We start from the raw sequence: 20,816 nt of genomic DNA, 5'->3' as shown, positions 1-20,816 counted from the left end.
TAGCGGAATCGCTCCGTGTTAGCTCCTCCTTCAATGTCTCCAGCTTCTTCTGCAAAAGCCTGATGAGGGGAATGACCTGACTCAGGCTGGCAGTGTCTGAACTGACTTCACGTGTGGCAAGTTCAAAGGGCATCAGAACCTTGCACAACGTTGAAATCATTCTCCACTGCGCTTGAGACAGGTGCATTCCACCTCCTATATCGTGCTCAATTGTATAGGCTTGAATGGCCTTTTGCTGCTCCTCCAACCTCTGAAGCATATAGAGGGTTGAATTCCACCTCGTTACCACTTCTTGCTTCAGATGATGGCAGGGCAGGTTCAGTAGTTTTTGGTGGTGCTCCAGTCTTCTGTACGTGGTGCCTGTACGCCGAAAGTGTCCCGCAATTCTTCTGGCCACCGACAGCATCTCTTGCACGCCCCTGTCGTTTTTTAAAAAATTCTGCACCACCAAATTCAAGGTATGTGCAAAACATGGGACGTGCTGGAATTTGCCCATATTTAATGCACACACAATATTGCTGGCGTTGTCCGATGCCACAAATCCACAGGAGAGTCCAATTGGGGTAAGCCATTCCGCGATGATCTTCCTCAGTTGCCGTAAGAGGTTTTCAGCTGTGTGCGTATTCTGGAAACCGGTGATACAAAGCGTAGCCTGCCTAGGAAAGAGTTGGCGTTTGCGAGATGCTGCTACTGGTGCCGCCGCTGCTGTTCTTGCGGCGGGAGTCCATACATCTACCAAGTGGGCTGTCACAGTCATATAGTCCTGACCCTGCCCTGCTCCACTTGTCCACATGTCCGTGGTTAAGTGGACATTGGGTACAACTGCATTTTTTAGGACACTGGTGAGTCTTTTTCTGACGTCCGTGTACATTCTCGGTATCGCCTGCCTAGAGAAGTGGAACCTAGATGGTATTTGGTAACGGGGGCACACTGCCTCAATAAATTGTCTAGTTCCCTGTGAACTAACGGCGGATACCGGACGCACGTCTAACACCAACATAGTTGTCAAGGCCTCAGTTATCCGCTTTGCAGCAGGATGACTGCTGTGATATTTCATCTTCCTCGCAAAGGACTGTTGAACAGTCAATTGCTTACTGGAAGTAGTACAAGTGGGCTTACGACTTCCCCTCTGGGATGACCATCGACTCCCAGCAGCAACAACAGCAGCGCCAGCAGCAGTAGGCGTTACACGCAAGGATGCATCGGAGGAATCCCAGGCAGGAGAGGACTCGTCAGAATTGCCAGTGACATGGCCTGCAGGACTATTGGCATTCCTGGGGAAGGAGGAAATTGACACTGAGGGAGTTGGTGGGGTGGTTTGCGTGAGCTTGGTTACAAGAGGAAGGGATTTACTGGTCAGTGGACTGCTTCCGCTGTCGGCCAAAGTTTTTGAACTTGTCACTGACTTATTATGAATGCGCTGCAGGTGACGTATAAGGGAGGATGTTCCGAGGTGGTTAACGTCCTTACCCCTACTTATTACAGCTTGACAAAGGGAACACACGGCTTGACAAATGTTGTCCGCATTTCTGGTGAAATACTTCCACACCGAAGAGCTGATTTTTTTGGTATTTTCACCAGGCATGTCAACGGCCATATTCCTCCCACGGACAACAGGTGTCTCCCCGGGTGCCTGACTTAAACAAACCACCTCACCATCAGAATCCTCCTGGTCAATTTCCTCCCCAGCGCCAGCAACACCCATATCCTCCTCATCCTGGTGTACTTCAACACTGACATCTTCAATCTGACTATCAGGAACTGGACTGCGGGTGCTCCTTCCAGCACTTGCAGGGGGCGTGCAAATGGTGGAAGGCGCATGCTCTTCACGTCCAGTGTTGGGAAGGTCAGGCATCGCAACCGACACAATTGGACTCTCCTTGTGGATTTGGGATTTCGAAGAACGCACAGTTCTTTGCTGTGCTTTTTCCAGCTTGAGTCTTTTCATTTTTCTAGCGAGAGGCTGAGTGCTTCCATCCTCATGTGAAGCTGAACCACTAGCCATGAACATAGGCCAGGGCCTCAGCCGTTCCTTGCCACTCCGTGTGGTAAATGGCATATTGGCAAGTTTACGCTTCTCCTCCGACAATTTTATTTTAGGTTTTGGAGTCCTTTTTTTACTGATATTTGGTGTTTTGGATTTGACATGCTCTGTACTATGACATTGGGCATCGGCCTTGGCAGACGATGTTGCTGGCATTTCATCGTCTCGGCCATGACTAGTGGCAGCAGCTTCAGCACGAGGTGGAAGTGGATCTTGATCTTTCCCTAATTTTGGAACCTCAACATTTTTGTTCTCCATATTTTAATAGGCACAACTAAAAGGCACCTCAGGTAAACAATGGAGATGGATGGATACTAGTATACAATTATGGATGGACTGCCGAGTGCCGACACAGAGGTAGCTACAGCCGTGGACTACCGTACTGTACTGTGTCTGCTGCTAATATAGACTGGTTGATAATGAGATGTAGTATGTATAAAGAAGAAAGAAAAAAAAACCACGGGTAGGTGGTATACAATTATGGATGGACTGCCGAGTGCCGACACAGAGGTAGCTACAGCCGTGGACTACCGTACTGTACTGTGTCTGCTGCTAATATAGACTGGTTGATAATGAGATGTAGTATGTATAAAGAAGAAAGAAAAAAAAACCCACGGGTAGGTGGTATACAATTATGGATGGACTGCCGAGTGCCGACACAGAGGTAGCTACAGCCGTGGACTACCGTACTGTACTGTGTCTGCTGCTAATATAGACTGGATGATAATGAGATGTAGTATGTATAAAGAAGAAAGAAAAAAAAACCACGGGTAGGTGGTATACAATTATGGATGGACTGCCGAGTGCCGACACAGAGGTAGCTACAGCCGTGGACTACCGTACTGTACTGTGTCTGCTGCTAATATAGACTGGATGATAATGAGATGTAGTATGTATAAAGAAGAAAGAAAAAAAAAACACGGGTAGGTGGTATACAATTATGGATGGACTGCCGAGTGCCGACACAGAGGTAGCTACAGCCGTGGACTACCGTACTGTACTGTGTCTGCTGCTAATATAGACTGGATGATAATGAGATGTAGTATGTATAAAGAAGAAAAAAAAACCACGGGTAGGTGGTATACAATTATGGATGGACTGCCGAGTGCCGACACAGAGGTAGCTACAGCCGTGGACTACCGTACTGTACTGTGTCTGCTGCTAATATAGACTGGATGATAATGAGATGTAGTATGTATAAAGAAGAAAGAAAAAAAAACCACGGGTAGGTGGTATACAATTATGGACGGACTGCCGAGTGCCAACACAGAGGTAGCTACAGCCGTGGACTACCGTACTGTACTGTGTCTGCTGCTAATATAGACTGGTTGATAATGAGATGTAGTATGTATAAAGAAGAAAGAAAACAAAACCACGGGTAGGTGGTATACAATTATGGATGGACTGCCGAGTGCCGACACAGAGGTAGCTACAGCCGTGGACTACCGTACTGTACTGTGTCTGCTGCTAATATAGACTGGATGATAATGAGATGTAGTATGTATAAAGAAGAAAAAAAAAACACGGGTAGGTGGTATACAATTATGGATGGACTGCCGAGTGCCGACACAGAGGTAGCTACAGCCGTGGACTACCGTACTGTACTGTGTCTGCTGCTAATATAGACTGGATGATAATGAGATGTAGTATGTATAAAGAAGAAAGAAAAAAAAAAACACGGGTAGGTGGTATACAATTATGGATGGACTGCCGAGTGCCGACACAGAGGTAGCTACAGCCGTGAACTACCGTACTGTGTCTGCTGCGACTGGATGATAAATAATGATATAAAAAATATATATATATCACTACTGCAGCCGGACAGGTATATATTATATAATGACGGACCTGCTGGACACTGTCTGTCAGCAGAATGAGTTTTTTATAGAATAAAAAAACACCACACAAGTCACACGACGAGTGTTTAACTTTTTCAGGCAATCACAATATAGTATACTTATACTGGTGGTCAGTGTGGTCAGGTCACTGGTCAGTCACACTGGCAGTGGCACTCCTGCAGCAAAAGTGTGCACTGTTTAATTTTAATAATATGTACTCCTGGCTCCTGCTATAACCTATAACTGCTCCCCAGTCTCCCCCACAATTAAGCTGTGTGAGCACAGTCAGATATTATACATAGATGATGCAGCACACTGGGCTGAGCACAGATATGGTATGTGACTGAGTCACTGTGTATCGTTTTTTTCAGGCAGAGAACGGATTATATTAAATAAAACTGCACTGGTGGTCACTGGTCAGTGGTCAGTCACTAGTAAACTCTGCAGTCTCTAGTACTCCTAAGCTCCAGTAAATCAAGTGTCTCTGTCTCAATCTCACTCTCTCTCTTCTAATCTAAATGGAGAGGACGCCAGCCACGTCCTCTCCCTATCAATCTCAATGCACGTGTGAAAATGGCGGCGACGCGCGGCTCCTTATATAGAATCCGAGTCTCGCGATAGAATCTGAGCCTCGCGAGAATCCGACAGCGTCATGATGACGTTCGGGCGCGCTCGGGTTAACCGAGCAAGGCGGGAAGATCCGAGTCGCTCGGATCCGTGTAAAAAAAGCTGAAGTTCGGGCGGGTTCGGATTCCGAGGAACCGAACCCGCTCATCTCTATAAATAACCCGCCCAAATCTAACTCTCTCTGCACATGTTATATCTGCCCCCCCTGCAGTGCACATGGTTTTGACCAACTGCTAACAAATTTGCTGCTGCGATCAACTCTGAATTACCCCCTAAGTATATTGAGAGAAATTTTAACAAATAAAATCCTGATTTATCCTGCTAGAAAACTTTTTTATTTATAAAATTGTTTGTTTATTATTTTGAAGCCATTCCTCATAAATCATTTTGCCGTACTGATTGTTTGTAAAGGATTTTAGGAATGTGTTCTTTTGCTTTGTTCATTTCTCTGTTTTTTGTGTGTGTTTAGTGTATTTAGGGCTTCATTCAGACTGGAAAGCTGCTGCGGCAGCGTTCGCAGGCTGATGGCTGGTGAAGTGTGCTCATGCGCAGAAGCCGCACTATGTGTGTGCACGCAGTGAGATGCGACAGCATCTCACTAGTGCGATCACCTCTGCCTGATTGTCAGGCAGAGGCAGTCGCTTGGAGTGAGGGGACGTGTTGTGGTGTTTCAGTGGCATTGGGGGTGCGGTACGGACAATGCAGGTGTGTCCGGATTGCTTGTGGGGCGGGCCGCGGCGGCTGAATGATGTCACACGCAGCTGCTGCAACCCTAAACATGGCGGGTAGCCATCTGCCTTTGCAGCTAGGCTGCATAGGCAGAGGGCTAAATGACAGATGCAAAAGCATTGCCGCCGTCGCAAGTCTGCGGGGGGGGGGGGGGCTGGATCTGACATGCGGGGTGGACTTGCCCTGTGCTGGGCGTTCCCCTGCATGTCAGAGTTATTGATCGCAGATGTGCATTTTTTCGCACATCTACGATCAAGTCTGAATCAGGCCCTGAGGACCTTATCCAGGTTTGTTAGCTAACCAAAAAAGTAAGCAATTGAGCAGAACCATGTGCACTGCAGGGGGTGAAGGGGTTGGCAGATGTAACATGTGCAGAGACATTTAGAATTGGGTGGGGTGTGTTCAAACTTAGATCTTAATTGCAGTGTAGAAATAAAGCAGCCAGTATTTACCCTGCACAGAAACAAAATAACCCACCCAAATCTAAATCTCTCTGTACATGTTAAATTTGAATAACCCCCTTAGTGCTTAAGGGAACAGCTGCTATAGCTGTAGATACTATATTATATCTACTTACACACATCTTGTTTATAATTTAGTACCTGAAAAGTTTTTTATCTGTTTTGTTAATTTCACCAGAATCTCTGTCAGGACCTCCCTTGTGTAACAACATTATAAAATAAACTCTGCCATTGTGTAGTATTAGGTACTCAGAACTCCTCTTCTAGGTTACCTTACCAAGAGGTTAAAATACAATTTCTACCGCTTCCTGTTATTGTTGTCATAATTACTTAATGCTGCAGATTGCCAAAGGGGTTGTGTGAATTTTGTAGTCATAACCCTTTGTGTATTTCCTTATCTATAATCTGTGGAGAATGGTGAAAAAAGATCTAGATGAAAAGAATTGATATAGTTTGTGAATATTCTTTGAAGATTTTAGTCACACTATTGCTAAGCAACTCCACGTCTGATGATGAGGTTGGGTAGGAAGAACATGGTAAAATAGAAAGCAGAGGAATTATATTGTAGGAGAAAGGATTGTATTTAAAAAAAAAAAAAAAAAGTATACCATTGTGGAAATAATGAATGCTGTCTGTCACTTACAGATCCTTAATATGTTTAGTTCACAGTTAGCTCTACTAACTATTTAACTCGCAATATGCTGAGCTAAATGAATGCTATTTATTTGAAAAGCTTTGGGTACAATATACAAAAGAAAGAGGCAGTATTAAAAGTGCTGTAACTGAGGGAAAAACCACTGATACAACCTTGGGGAATCTTGCCAAGGTCAACCGGGGTCCTTGATCATTCTTTGACCTACAACACCCATCATGCTGTATTCAACAGCTGATCAGTGGGAAGGAAAGCTATAGATATAGTCAACTGTGAAGTTGCATTGTGGCAGACACACACAAATGATACTGTAAGCTCAGTACATAAAACATTTGCACTATTATTATATGAAATACAGTACCAAAACATATTTTCCTTACTTTAAAGTAAGCACTCATTTCATATAAATATGGATAATAATGTTAATAACTGATAAAAGACCGTGGGAGACTGGCTACTACAGACAATGGGGAGAGACATAGTAGAGACAGTAAAGATGAGGGTATATACTGTAAATATCATGGGACAGCCAAGCAAGGGATGAGGGGAGTCAAGTTTGGTAAAGGAAGACTAGGTGGCTGATTTATATCAAGGGAAACAGGAGTGCGGGAGATGAATGAGAACAAGTGAGGGGAAAGCAGACAAAATTAATAAATCATTGATCCCTACTTACTAAAATTATTTCATTTAATCTAGAACCTTTTGTGCATACCATTGTGTCCTGCATGGCACTGTCACACCTATCCACACAATTCATGACAGCATCCATGAGTTTTCAGGAAAATAGGATTATGGCAGTGCTAACTTTCTGACGTGGAAGTAAACTTCCCTGCCTCGTTAATCACCAACGTCAAAAGGATGTTCACTTGTCAATCCTGCAGACGTCTGAACAATGCTCGGACGTCAGATTTTGTTTAATTGAATTTATTTTAAGGCAGCTTGGTGACACATTCAGTTACTCATATGCTGGAGACTGTTAACTGCCAGAAAGTGCCACACATCATGGTGTAGTCTCTGGTATCATTTATCCATCAGGTTCTCCTCTTTACCAACATAGAGCAATGTAACAATGCATAACATTTCAAAATGAATGTGTACCATGTATCTATGGAACTAAAAAGCATTGCACATCTGTTATACAAGAAATATACTGTACTTCTTGCAGAAATACTGGCCATTTTTGTAATCTAAAAATATGTTAAACTCAGTGATGTAGGAAGATCTGTTTTATTGACCTGGGTTAGTAGTATGAGCTTTGTTTCAGATTCCAACACACTAGCCATACGATGAAAGGAACTTTTACCTGTGCCTTCATCAATACTCTCCTCAAACCAGTGGTCATTCTGATGGACCCATTCTCCATTACACTTGAAAAAGATCTGAAGGGCAGGAATAGCTCTGCAGCGGAGATTGATAGGATTGCTTTTGATGATGTAGGCATCTTCAGGCTCCATCTGGAAGTAGGGAAGGGTACCAGGGGCAGAAGGCAGGGATTCTGGCAGAGCTTCTCCATTGTTACTTCCTGGCAACATAAAGTGAGAAAATTGGTTACAAACAACATCTCCCTTACTTTCTTCTAACAAGACAAAAAAATAAGAAAAATATATGTCATAATTCAAAGACATTAGCATTGATACAGGTATATCTCACTACCTCAAAATGCACAGATCTTTCAGAAACTCCAAATACAGAGACATCTCATATTTTCCCAATACACAGACTTTCATCTCATACACGTACCTTTCACCTCCCACCTCCTCCTAATACATACAGTACTTACCACTTCCCCATACACAGGCCTCTCATATTCTCACTTTGGAGTAGGAGTCCACTAATGTGCAGAGGCAGAACTCTGGGAGGCAACAGAGTCATCTGCCGCCAGGCTCCTGCTCTGAAGGGGGTTTCATCTCCTCCCATTCTATGACACCATTGAAGTAAGTTAATTGATGGCTGCCGCTATCTTTTCACTATATGAAGTTACTTCTCTGACAATTACACATAACTTCATATAGTTACATTTCTCATGCTTCCTGTACTGGAGCAAATAGCCCCATCAGTAAAGTGTCTGCTGTCAGTGGGTTCTAATCCTCGGTATGACTGCTAAGAAATGTGTGATTTAAAATAAAAGACATTGAAATGTATATACACAGTATATAAAAAAAAAAATTCAGAACACTCCATACACACACACACACACACACACACACACACACACACACACACACACATACATACATACATACATACATACATTTATCTAAATATAAGGGGGAAGGGGGGGCAACTGGTATGAACTTGCCTCCGGGCAACTGTGACGAACTTACGCCACTGCTAATGTGCATACTCCATATTAATTCCTACAGGGAGGCTTAATTCCCAATATAGCCACTAAACCTATTACTGCACATGCACAGCACCATCTTGTCACTTTATTAGAGCACAACTGCTCTACAGAGCTACCTCTTACCACTACACAGGCTGGTACTGCTTGCATCTGCACCACTGTCTGCTACCTGATACAGCCACCGGCTGCTGAGCTGTGTAACACCTCCCTCCACTCCATATGACCAGTGTGTACAACTGTGAGTAAGGCTGTACTACTTCTACTTTCAAAAAAATCACTCCACTCATTAAGCAATTGGGCTGCTTGTAGTTCAAGACATTTGCTGGTGTGTACACTAAAGGTGTGTACACGCGGTGAGATTTATCCTTGCGATTATAGTCAAAATCGCAAGGAATGTTAGTGCAAATCGCACTGTGTTAGCTTGCAATACCGATGCGATACAGATGCTCACTCCTGTGGAGTCGGTATCACAAGGAAAGTTAGTGTTCTATCTAGTACAAAGTATAGTCCAAATTGGGTTTTAGTCAAAATCGCACATAGTCAAAATTGAAGGTACAGATAGTCAAAATCAGTGGTTCTGGGCTCTGCGGGAGTTCAGGGGAAATCGCAAAGTCAAAATCGGAGATAGTCAATATCTCACTATATGGGTCCATCAGGTCTGAACTGCGCATGCGTATCTGCCGCAATGCGCAGGCGCGAGGTCCCCCCAGCGACGGGGAATGCCGGAGAGCGACGGACTTACCGAAGAAAGCGGTCGCACTGAAAAGGTTTGTGGGTGTCAACTGACCGTTTCCAGGGAGTGTCCGAAGAAATGCAGGCGAGGGTTCCTGACGTCAGCTCCAGGCCGGATCATTGCAGCGGCTGAGTAAGTCCTGAGCTGTGCAGAGACTGCACAAACTTTTGTTTGTGCAGCTCTCTGCACATGCCTTTGCACCCCTGCACAGCGATTACCCCCTTCCCCTGTGGGCAGCGACTACCTGGTCGCAGCAGTGCAAAAAACGCCTGCTTGCGACCAGGTCTGAATTAGACCCTATGTGTATGCACCATAACTCTGCCATACCGCCGCCACCTGTACACACACATTCCAACACTCACTTCCTACTAACATGCGTACCTTTCACCTCCATCTACCTAACATGCGTACCTCTCACCCCCCTTTACCTATCATACATACCTCTCACCTCCCTCCACCTCACATGTGTACCTCTTACCTCCCTCTACCTAATGTACATACCTCTCACCTCCCTCTGCCTAACATGCATATCTCTCACCTCCATCTATCTAACATGTATACCTCTCACCTCCTCCCAATACATATTCCTCTTACCTCCTCCTCATACACACCTCTCTCCTGCTCTTAATACACATACAGTACCTCTCACCTCATCGTAATACAGTATGCATTCTCTTAGCTATTTCCAATATGCATACCTCCTCTTAACATGGGTACCTCTCACCTCCCTCTACCTAACATACATACAGTACCTCTCACCTCCCTCTACCTAACAGGCATACCTCTCATCTCCATCTATCTAACATGCATACTGTACCTCTCGCCTCCTCCAAATACATATTCCTCTTACCTCCTATTCATACACATACCTCTCACCTGCTTATAATACACATACAGTACCTCTCACCTCATCGTAATATGCATACCTCCTACCTCGTTTCAATATGTAAACCTCTTACCTCCTCTTAACATGCATACCCTCTCCTCCTACACATACACATATATAAAGACCCTCTCCTCCTACACATGCACATATATAAAGACCCTCTCCTCCTACACATACACATATATAAAGACCCTCTCCTCCTAAACACACCTCTCTCTCACCATATATTAATGCCTAAAATGAGCTGATTTACAGTATACCTTATTAAGAAACATATCAGGTGATCTCTTGTCCACAGCTGAGACTGATTATTATATTTATTTTTTCCTGGGAGATTAGGAATATACATCACTGAGCTGAGATGCACATTCCGTTATCCAGCTAACAGAACTGTCAGGGAATCCTAATTATCCAATCACACCCACATATAAATCTAGGTCATGAGAGAAGCGTAATGGAAAGATAAGAGGACTAATGACCACCTGTGACTGGCAGGCAATCAGCAATGCACTACCTCTCTATTGATCAGTTATTGTGCTGTGTCATTGTAAATAACAGCAGAGCATCTATAGGGGGCAAGGATATAAATCTTATCTACTACATGGATTTTAAATTGCACCTATAAAAATATGCTGATAGAACACATGCGCCCTTTTCTCTGCAAACTTTCACAAGTTCCTTTCAGAGACAATTGAAAGCAGCAGGGAGATCTTAAAAGGTTTCCTGATAGTCTCCACCCACTGCACAATAAACTCCGGTAGCAGTGGAGTAAATATTGCTTGCTGGGAAATGGTTTTATCGCAGTGTTTGATTGCAAAACACAAAGAAAAAGATTTCTGATTTACTAGAAAGCAGACAGCAGGTGTAAGGTGTTTAATGTACAGAGTGGCTGCTAATAATTAGTAAATGTGGCAAGTAATCGATAGAGCCAAGTATTTTAATAGATGTGAGCAAGAGAAGATGTGTTTTCAAAGAAATACCCATTTTAAGTGAAAATCATTTTATATTCTGCAGATGAAACAGGTTTCTTTGAATTAAATGATGCGAATGATCACCTGACACTCGACAAGCTGATCGTACCATTTGCCTGTAACCATGAAGAATATTAATAATACTATGTTGTTACAGCCTGATCCAACACTTCTTTCTCATCTCTCACGCTGAATCAGATTATAATTCAAAAACTATATACCTTCACCTGTATTGTACATTTATTCTTCATTTTTCCCTGATAACGGTTTTCATGCATCCATAAAAATTTTCATAACAGTGGACTTCTAAGGCAGAGATTTCAGAGTCTACACTGTCTGATCATAGGCAGGCATTAATAGCAAAGTAATTAATACAACCTGGTGTGAGAAATGGAGCTTGTCCTGACAGGTAAGGGTTAATTCAACACATCGCCATCATGATAATTCCTCACTGACCCCTTTGTAAAATACTGCAGAAAACTCCAGTTGAGAGGATTCCACCTGTCCTGCTCTTGTTCTCCAATGCTACCACCATGAAGCATGCTCCCACATTGCCCACTTGGTCAATTTATCTATAGCCTCTGGAAAATGTATGTAATCTTTTAATTATGCCCTGATCTCTATTGAAAGAGGAGTGCAACACTGCACAGACGCCAGTCTTCCTGTCCTTCAGGGAGGCTCCATGCTCTATCACAAGATGACTGCCAATATCTTTACTGAGCATGTGCAGGGGCCATCTTATCTGTAATCTGTGTAGAGTGTCAAGGTGGGACAGAAGTCCCCTGCCTAGCTCCTATGAGAGACCTGGCTGATACCTGCTATAAAGCTGTTCCAACATCCCTACACCACTACCTAATTGCAGCATACAATCGCTGGATGGTAAGTTACAGTATATGAACCGCCACTCCACTCAAGCTCTGCTCCATCACCACTGTACACGTAAAAGTGAGTATGGCTGTAACTGCTATCTACAAACCAACACTACTGCTTTAGTAACTGGGCTGTTCATTGCTGGTGTGCCTAAATAACTCAGCAATTCCAACACCTGCACACACATCATTTTTAACAATCTACCCCATTCTTAAGAAACCCTTTCTTGGTCCCTCCTCCTTCCTACCTACTGTATGATCTCACTTCTTCCCTATGCCTCCAAGCTCCTGTGCAGTTAATGTACAACCACCTCACCTCCTTTCTTAGCACCCATTACCCTTTCAACCCATTCCAATCTCAGACTCTTATTAAAGTCAAGATAAGCTACATCCCCCACCTTGATCTATTACTTTAGTCACCCAGTACAATAGTCAGTAAGATTTGGCACGACGTTTCCTAAAACTCAATATCTCTAATAGTGAACTCAACATCTTTCTCTCAGCCAAGATCCCCTCTACCATCAGCTTCTTCCTCTCTGTTGACAGCGTATTACTGCATTTTGTTCCCCAAGTCATTTTTAAATGTCACCATTGACTTTGCTCACTCCTTCTCCTCCATATCAAACCCCTTTCACAAACGTGCTGATTCTATCACTGCAATACTTACCCATTTCCCCTTTGCAAAGCACTACGGAACCCTTTTGACCTCTTATACTGTATGAGCCGAACTACTAATTCTAACAACAATATTGCTTATTCACCATCACATAGTAGCATTACTGAGGCATCTATTTAGAGTTAGGGCATACCTGCCAACAGTCCCTCGCAATATATATATATATATATATATATATATACATATTGTAGTAAGGAGCCATTATCATGTGGCTCCTTGCTGGTTAATATTAGACCCAGATTGGGGTAATGGAGGTGTGAGGTATGGTGCCTCTGGACTGGCTGAGCTGGATGGCTTTAGTGTGGCATACCTTTACATTCTATTAACACTTTTCACTTATTAATTTTTTAACACTATTTCTCTATTTTAATTACATTTCATGTTTGTATCACCCTCTCTATAGCTTTGGCTTTCTAAATACTAATTTATTAACACTATAGTTTTTTACTGGTATGCTACGCTGGGCTTTCTGGCTTATGCTGGTGTTTTGGGGTGCCACACCCTGCACCTAGATATAGCGCTAGGGACCCCAAATATACAGAGACACCTTGATGCGGCTTTGGGGCTTAACTACACATTTGCGCAAATATGTGTAACGAAGATCTCTGAATTCTATTATTATGTGGGATTTATATCTGGTTACTGTTATCATTCAGGGTGCTGGGGGAAACCAATTGCCTTTTTTTCTTGCTCAGAAATACCCCTCCCTTTCGAGCACCTGAATGATATCACTAAGCTAATTGAGCATCTACCAGTATATATGTATATGTATATATATATATATATATATATATATATATATTAATATATATATATATATATATATATATATTTGTATTTATGTATCCGAAGCACCAGATTTAACTGGGAAATTCCCCTTCATGAATCATCTCTTTCATTTACACATTAGTGTTGCTGACATACATATGTATGTAAGGTGCTGAGGGAAGATTAGGCCACTTACAATCGTTTAATTTCCTGTGTAATAAACTTACTTTCGTGAAAGGTCAAACCATGTTACAGGACTTATGTATCAGCCAGGGGCAGCTAAAAATGTAAATGATAACATGATATGCTCCAGCAAAGCTATCAAAAGTATTCTGGAAGATTAATGGGTGAGAGGTTATTATCCCCCAGGCAGCTTCCAAGGAAATAAATAAGAATTTTAACATACCTACTTTCCTCTGGCTGCCCAACTGAGGTATTGTACTCATGTAATAATGTTGTATTGTAAAACCCTCAATCATATCTAAATTGCATGTATACTGTACTTGCATGCACAAGTGAATCTTATATAATGCGAACATATCCAGCTGATAAAAGGGCAAGGTATTAAATAAATAAATTAAAATGCTAGCATATTTTGTCTGTTTTTTTAGGTTTTTCCTGTACAATTTTTTTTTATAAAAATGCAAGATAACAGTACTATATGTGCAGTAGTGGATCTTGCCACGGGCAAGTAGAACTTTTGCCCGGGGCGCCGCCTTCCGGAGGGCGCCGGCGCCATCTGGAGGGCGCCGGCGCCATCTGGAGGGCGCCGCACCATGGCAAGATCCGCTACTGCTGTGCCCCCCCACTGCCCGCTGTGTCCCCCTGTGTTTCCCTTCGTGGAGAGGACCTTTGCTGTGCGGTGCGCGATGACGTCATTGCGCACCGCTCAGCATTTCAGCGGCGCTACTCTACTGTACAGGGGGTGTAACTGACCACGCCCCCTGTATGAAGCCACGCCCTATTTCCCGTCCGGGGTGCAAGAAGTGATAGAACCGGCCCTGCATATGTGCCCAATTCAAGGTTGATTGCAAAATAAGATTTTCCCCTAATGGGCAAAACCATGAGAGTTAGATTTGGGCGGGGTGTGTTCAAACTGAAATCTAAATTGCAGTGTAAAAATAAAGCAGCCAGTATTATTTACCCTGCACAGAAACAAAATAACCCACCCAAATCTAATAGGCCCTACACACTTGGTGATGTTACTGAAAGATATGAAGTTCATATCTTTCAGTGTGGAGGCACCAGCGATGAACGATGAGCGGCCCGCGCTCGTTCATCGCTGGTGCCCCGTCGGCTGTGCATGCAGGCCAATATGGACGATCTCGTCCATATTGGCCTGCACTTCTACGGAGTCGGGTGACGGGGGGAGTGAAGAAACTTCACTCCCCCCGTCATTGCCCCCCCCCCCCGCCACCGGGTCGCCCGTCGGCAGTATCCGCCGTCGGGCAGCTCGGCGGCGGATCTTTATATGTGTAGGGCCCTTTACTCTCTCTGCACATGTTATATCTGCCCCACCTGCAGGGCACACAAAAAAACACAAAACCCAAAAAATTTCCGGTGCACATCACTAGTACCAACACAAGCATCCAAGTGCTGCCCCCAAACAGGTGTCGCCCCTAGGCACGTGCCTCATGTGCCTAGTGGGAAATCACCACTGTCAGTAACCCTTTGCATTATTTACACAAACTGAACCCTTTTTTTTGTTGAAAATGCAGAACTAAGAGCATTCTGTATGACCACTTGATACATTGTACACTAGTATGCGTGATCCACTATGTGTAATCGTGCCTCTACTGCAGTGGTTCTCAAACTCGGTCCTCAGGATCCCACACAGTGCATGTTTTGCAGGTAACCCAGCAAGTGCACAGGTGTATTAATTACTCACTTACACATTTTGAAAGGTCCACAGGTGGAGCTAATTATTTCACTTGTGATTTTGTGAGGAGACCTGCAAAACATGCACCGTGTGGGGTCCTGAGGACCGAGTTTGAGAACCTGTGCTCTACTGCACAAGTTCTCAAACTCGGTCCTCAGGACCCCACACAGTGCATGTTTTGCAGGTAACCCAGCCGGTGCACAGGTGTATTAATTACTCACTGACACATTTTAAAAGATCTACAGGTGGAGCTAATTATTTCACTTGTGATTCTGTGAGGAGACCTGCAAAACATGCCCTGTGTGGGGTCCTGAGGACCGAGTTTGAGAACCTATGTTCTACTGTATTCAGCTTCTGTTATAATGCTCTTGTCTCACATCCAGGAACATATCTGTATAAGAGCACATGCATGTGCCACTGTTCCAAGCATGTGCAAAGCAAATTCATGCAGGATACACCACACAAACTGGTGTAGTGCTCACTCTGCATCAGCTCCATTATTTGAAAATGAGCATCAGCTTTTAGGTGGGACAGGAAGATGTGAGTAGGAAATAGATGTTTGCATGAGCATGTGCTCCCAGTATGTAAGTGATTATGTTTTCACCACTGCAGAGAAGTGTACTTTATGATTTCAGATTGGCAGCAGATGTGATATGGCTGGATTCAATATGGAGTGTGATTGTGACATATGCCACATTGCCACATGCACAGCTTATAAAAAGCATTTTTTTTCATAAGAGCTAGCCAGTAACATTAAACATAGCATTATATGTTTCTTATGTCTGCCTTACAATATACTTCTATTGCTGGATTACAGGGAAGTAATGTGACTGATTTTAGTGACTGATTTAGTTATAAACCATGAAGCATCATAACTGTGTTCACCCATGTGCATATGTACACAACACATGCAAATCGCCAGGTACACAACTACGTGTGTGCCTGCGGTGCCTGTCACAAAATGCATGTGCATTGCACATGAACTATGGGTGCAGAACCGTGGGCAAAACCGGCAGTCCGGCACTGCTATGTCTGGTGGTGCTGCAGCGGGCAAATGGTCACCTAAGTGCAGCCTTCTGCAGTGCTGTCTGCTGTATATACATTTTAGCAGTCAGTGCTGGGCAGTCAGAGTTTGTTCCCCCATGTGCTCTGACCCCTCCTACTCTCCTGCTTTGTGTGACGGAACTTCCTGGTTAGAGGACCCGGAAGCTGCCTGCTGCTGCTCTCCACCAGGGATGTTTAACGTATGGTAAAGTATAGCTGTGCAGGGGAGGGGTGCTGAGACACATACACACACATACTCACACACACACACTGAAACTACACCATTCTCTTACACACACACACACACACACACACACACACACACACACACACACTACACCCTGCTCTTACACACATACACTGAGCTCTACCTGGCATAATGTGTTTTAGGGAATCTACCTGGCATGTCAGTTCTACCTGGTATCTGGTACATCAAGGACTCTACCTGGCATAATGTGTATCAGGTGCTCTACCTGGCATTTGGGCGCTTCCTGGCATAATGTGTATCAAGGGCTCTACCTGGCATAATGTGGGCTCTACCTGGCATAATGTGTATCAGGGGACCTACCTGGCATAATGTGGTTTCTACCTAGCATAATGTGTTTCAGGGGCTCTACTGTGGTGTAATTTGTGTAAGGGGCTCTACCATGGCATAATGTGTATAAGGGGCTCTACCATAGCGTAACATGTATAAGGGGTACTACTGTGTGGTGTAATGTGAATAGCAGACAATATTGTGCTGTAATGTGAATTGGTACTATTCTGAGGACACACCCCTTCCCCATAAAGAAATGCCCACAAATATTTATCTCAGAATATATGTATGTACATAAATATATATATATATATATATATATATATATATATATGTATACAGGAGCGATTCTAGGCGCGGGCAAGCCGGACCTATGCCCAGGGCGGCATGTCCTGCTGGCATGGCCACAGGTTCCTGCCGCCCATCCGCATCTCGCATCCCGGCTGCAGCAGGCGCTGTGGGCTGTGTGGGTGCCCGCTGCAGCCGGCACCATTGTCAGATGCTAGCGGTCCTAATTTACCTCTAGTGTCTGTGCAGCGTTATGAAAGAGACGTCATGACGTCTCTCCCATAGATCCGATGAGCGGGCGGCCAGAAACGGAGGGCTGCAGTGGTCAGGAAGCAGGAGCGGCGCTGGTGAGTATTGTGTGTGGGGTATTTTTTGTGTGTATAAGCGGCGCTACTAGGGGGCACATCTACAGGGGACAGATCTATTGGGGGCCACATTTAGAGGAGGCACACCTACAGGGGGCACAGCTACTGGGGGCACACCTGGTGGTGTAATGTGACTGACGGACAGTACTGTGTGGTGTAATATGACTGACGGACACTGTTGTGCAGTATAATGTGAATCTGTACTATTTTGTGGCCATGCCCCTTCCCTATGAAGCCACGCCCCTATTCTTTTTACACGCGCCTTAGGCGCGCACTAACCCTCTTTTGCCCTGTTGGGTGGCCACCAAAGGATACTTTTGCCCTGAGCGCCACAAGGTCTTGAACCGGCCCTGTGTATGTATATATATATATATATATATATATATATATATATATATATAGTACAAAATATGTAAGATATGTCAAACCATACAACAATAAAGTGCGGGAAGTAGTGAAAGCTGAAAGATCAACCAGCTGAGGACAAGATCAGTACACTGAACAAGCTTGTGGATAAATTGGTAGGTTTAAGCTTGTTGGCATTGTTTGCTATCTTAAACTGAATGAAAACATAAGCAAGTTATTCTTTAAATTATAAAATATTGTAGATTGGTGTAAGTGGCAAATAATCTGGGAGAGATGTATCAAACCTTGGAGAGTGATAAAGTGGAGAGAGATGAAGTACCAACCAGTCAGTTCCTAACTGTCATTTTACAGGCTGTTTTTGAAAAATGACAGGAGCTGATAGTTGGTACTTTATCTCTCTCCAAACTTTTATACATCTCCTCTAAATCTTCGGAGTGCCATTTTAAGGTATTCTGCAAGCTAGGTCTGGCATGCTTGTGGATTTGCTGACCCCTGCACTATAATGTATTTGTGTGCATAGAATCATGTTATTAAGCCAACCCCAACATACATGGTGTAAACATGAAGGAGTTAAAATACTGTGTCATTAGTATAACTGTTGGCACATTCCGTCCGCTTAGTTCAGCTCTGTCACTGTCATCTCAGCTTGGAACATTGCTGGGGCCTCATACACTAAACTGACCTGTCTCTCTATCGGGACACAAGCCTTTATCTGCCTCTACTCATTTCCCAAGAATGCATTAACGTCCCAATGCATAGGTCACACTCCTCCCGTCAAATGCCCAGGTGACAGAAAGAAAATTGCTCTGCCAGCTGCGCAACTACGAAGGACGAAAAATCAATTCCCCTTGCAATTTGTGGCAGAGGAAAAACTTCATCGACAGGTGGTTGGTATCTGGTCGTATTGTAATGCAGAAGGGGAAAAAAGTTATCATATTCACGCAGCATGTCCCTAAATGTCTCACTCCTGCTTATCAAGCTCCTGAAATTTGATTGTGTCTTTCATTCGTGTGAGAGTAAGGCCCATTTACAGATATTCAGCTGTCTGCGAGTTCTCTGCCAGGATATAACCATTCACACAGTCAAAAGGCAAAGATTTATGAGCCGTCAGCTTGAGTTTCAAACCGATTGGTTTGGCTGCAGTGTCAGCAGAAGAGAGCCACAGCAGCAGTGGGTGCCGGGAGTCTAGAACGCTGTATTATGCTGGAGCGAGATTCACGTCCCTTCCGACAGGAAAGTTAAGAGTCTGACAGGCGTGATGCTTTATGGATGATATCGCTTCAGATAATAGACTGAAACACTCACGCATGAGGGAAACCTGAGAAAACAACCAAAAGGCTATGAAGATGAGGTGAATTCAGCCTGAAGCTGAAGTGGAAGCTGCACTGTGTAATAAAACCAAGCTTCCTATTTAATTCAAACGTGCAAGTAGGTTTTTCTTTTTAATAATACTTATTGCCTACTGACAGCAGAAGCAGTCGTTCTGGGAACTAAGGTCTGATTCTGATTGGGAAGTAAAGCAAAAAAAAAAAAAAATAGTAAGTAAATGCCCCTGGGCAAAACCATGTTGCACTGCAGGTGGGGCAGATGTATAATGGGCCTAATTCAGACCTGGTCGCACGCAGGCTATTTTCTGCACTGCTGCAACCAGGTAATCGCCACCCACAGGGGAGAAGCCTGCTAACGCTAATCTCTGCACAGATCAGGACTTACTCACCCGCTGCGATGAACCAGGATGGAGCTGACGTCAGGATCCCTCCCTGAAAAACGTCCGGGCACGCCTGCTTTTGTATGGACACTCCCTGAAAACGGTCAGTTGACGCCCACGTACGGCCTCTTCCTGTCAATCTTCTAGCGATAGCTTTCTTCGTTAGATCCATTGCACCCATGTGCAGGCGCACTTCAGACCTGATTGCACCACAGAGAAAAATGGTAGCGTGCGATCAGGTTTGAATGACCCCCAATGTGAAGGGAGATTTAGATTTAGGTGGGGTGTGTCTTAACCGAAATCTAAATTGTAGTGTAAAAATATAAAGCTGTCTAACTTTTGTGAGCTACATGCAAAAGCAGCCAGTATTCACCCTGCTCAGAAAAATAATATTTTTTGCTTTACTTCCAAATAAGAATCAGGTCCTTACTTAGGGGTCTATTTACTAAGCCCTGGATGGAGATAAAGTGGACGTAGATAAAGTACCAGCCAATCAGTTCCTAACTGCTGTGTCTCAGGCTGGATTTGAAAAATGGCAGTTAGGAGCTGATTGGCTGGTACTTTGGGGGTCATTCAGGGTTGATCGCTCGCTAGCTACTTTTTGCAGCGCTGTGATCAGATAGTCGCCACCTATAGGGTAGTGTATTTTCACTTTGCAAGTGTGCGAACGCCTGTGCAGCCGAGCTCTGCAAAAACATTTTGTGCAGTTTCTGAGTAGGTCTGAACTTACTCAGCGCTTGCGATCACTTCAGCCTGTCTGGTCATGGAATTGACGACAGACACCCGCCCTGCAAACGCTTGGACACGCCTGCGTTTTCCCAAACACTCCCAGTTGACACCCATAAACGCCTTCTTCCTGTCAATCTCCTTGCGATCGGTTGTGCAAATGGATTATTCGTTAAATCCATCACCCAGCAACGATCCACTTTGTACCCATGCGATGTGCCTGCGCATTGCAGTGCATACGCATGCGCAGTAGTGAGCTGATCGCAGCGCTGCAAAAAATGGCAGCGTACGAACAGGTCGGAATGAC

At 44.1% G+C, this 20,816-nt stretch overlaps 1 protein-coding gene across 2 annotated transcripts in view; it reads right to left on the bottom strand.

Annotated features, from left to right (window-relative positions):
• Positions 1–20,816, bottom strand: part of UNC5D (unc-5 netrin receptor D) — an 866,621-nt gene that overhangs the window by 594,575 nt on the left and 251,230 nt on the right. For both annotated transcript variants that reach the window (XM_063932131.1, XM_063932130.1), the window contains exon 2: positions 7,655–7,873. In XM_063932131.1, the coding sequence (XP_063788201.1) occupies positions 7,655–7,873 (219 nt within the window). The remainder of the gene's footprint in view (positions 1–7,654; positions 7,874–20,816) is intronic.

The sequence above is a fragment of the Pseudophryne corroboree genome, chromosome 6 (assembly GCF_028390025.1).
Source record: "Pseudophryne corroboree isolate aPseCor3 chromosome 6, aPseCor3.hap2, whole genome shotgun sequence".
NCBI classification, from domain to species: Eukaryota; Metazoa; Chordata; class Amphibia; order Anura; family Myobatrachidae; genus Pseudophryne; species Pseudophryne corroboree.
This window is presented reverse-complemented; position numbering and strand designations above follow the sequence as displayed.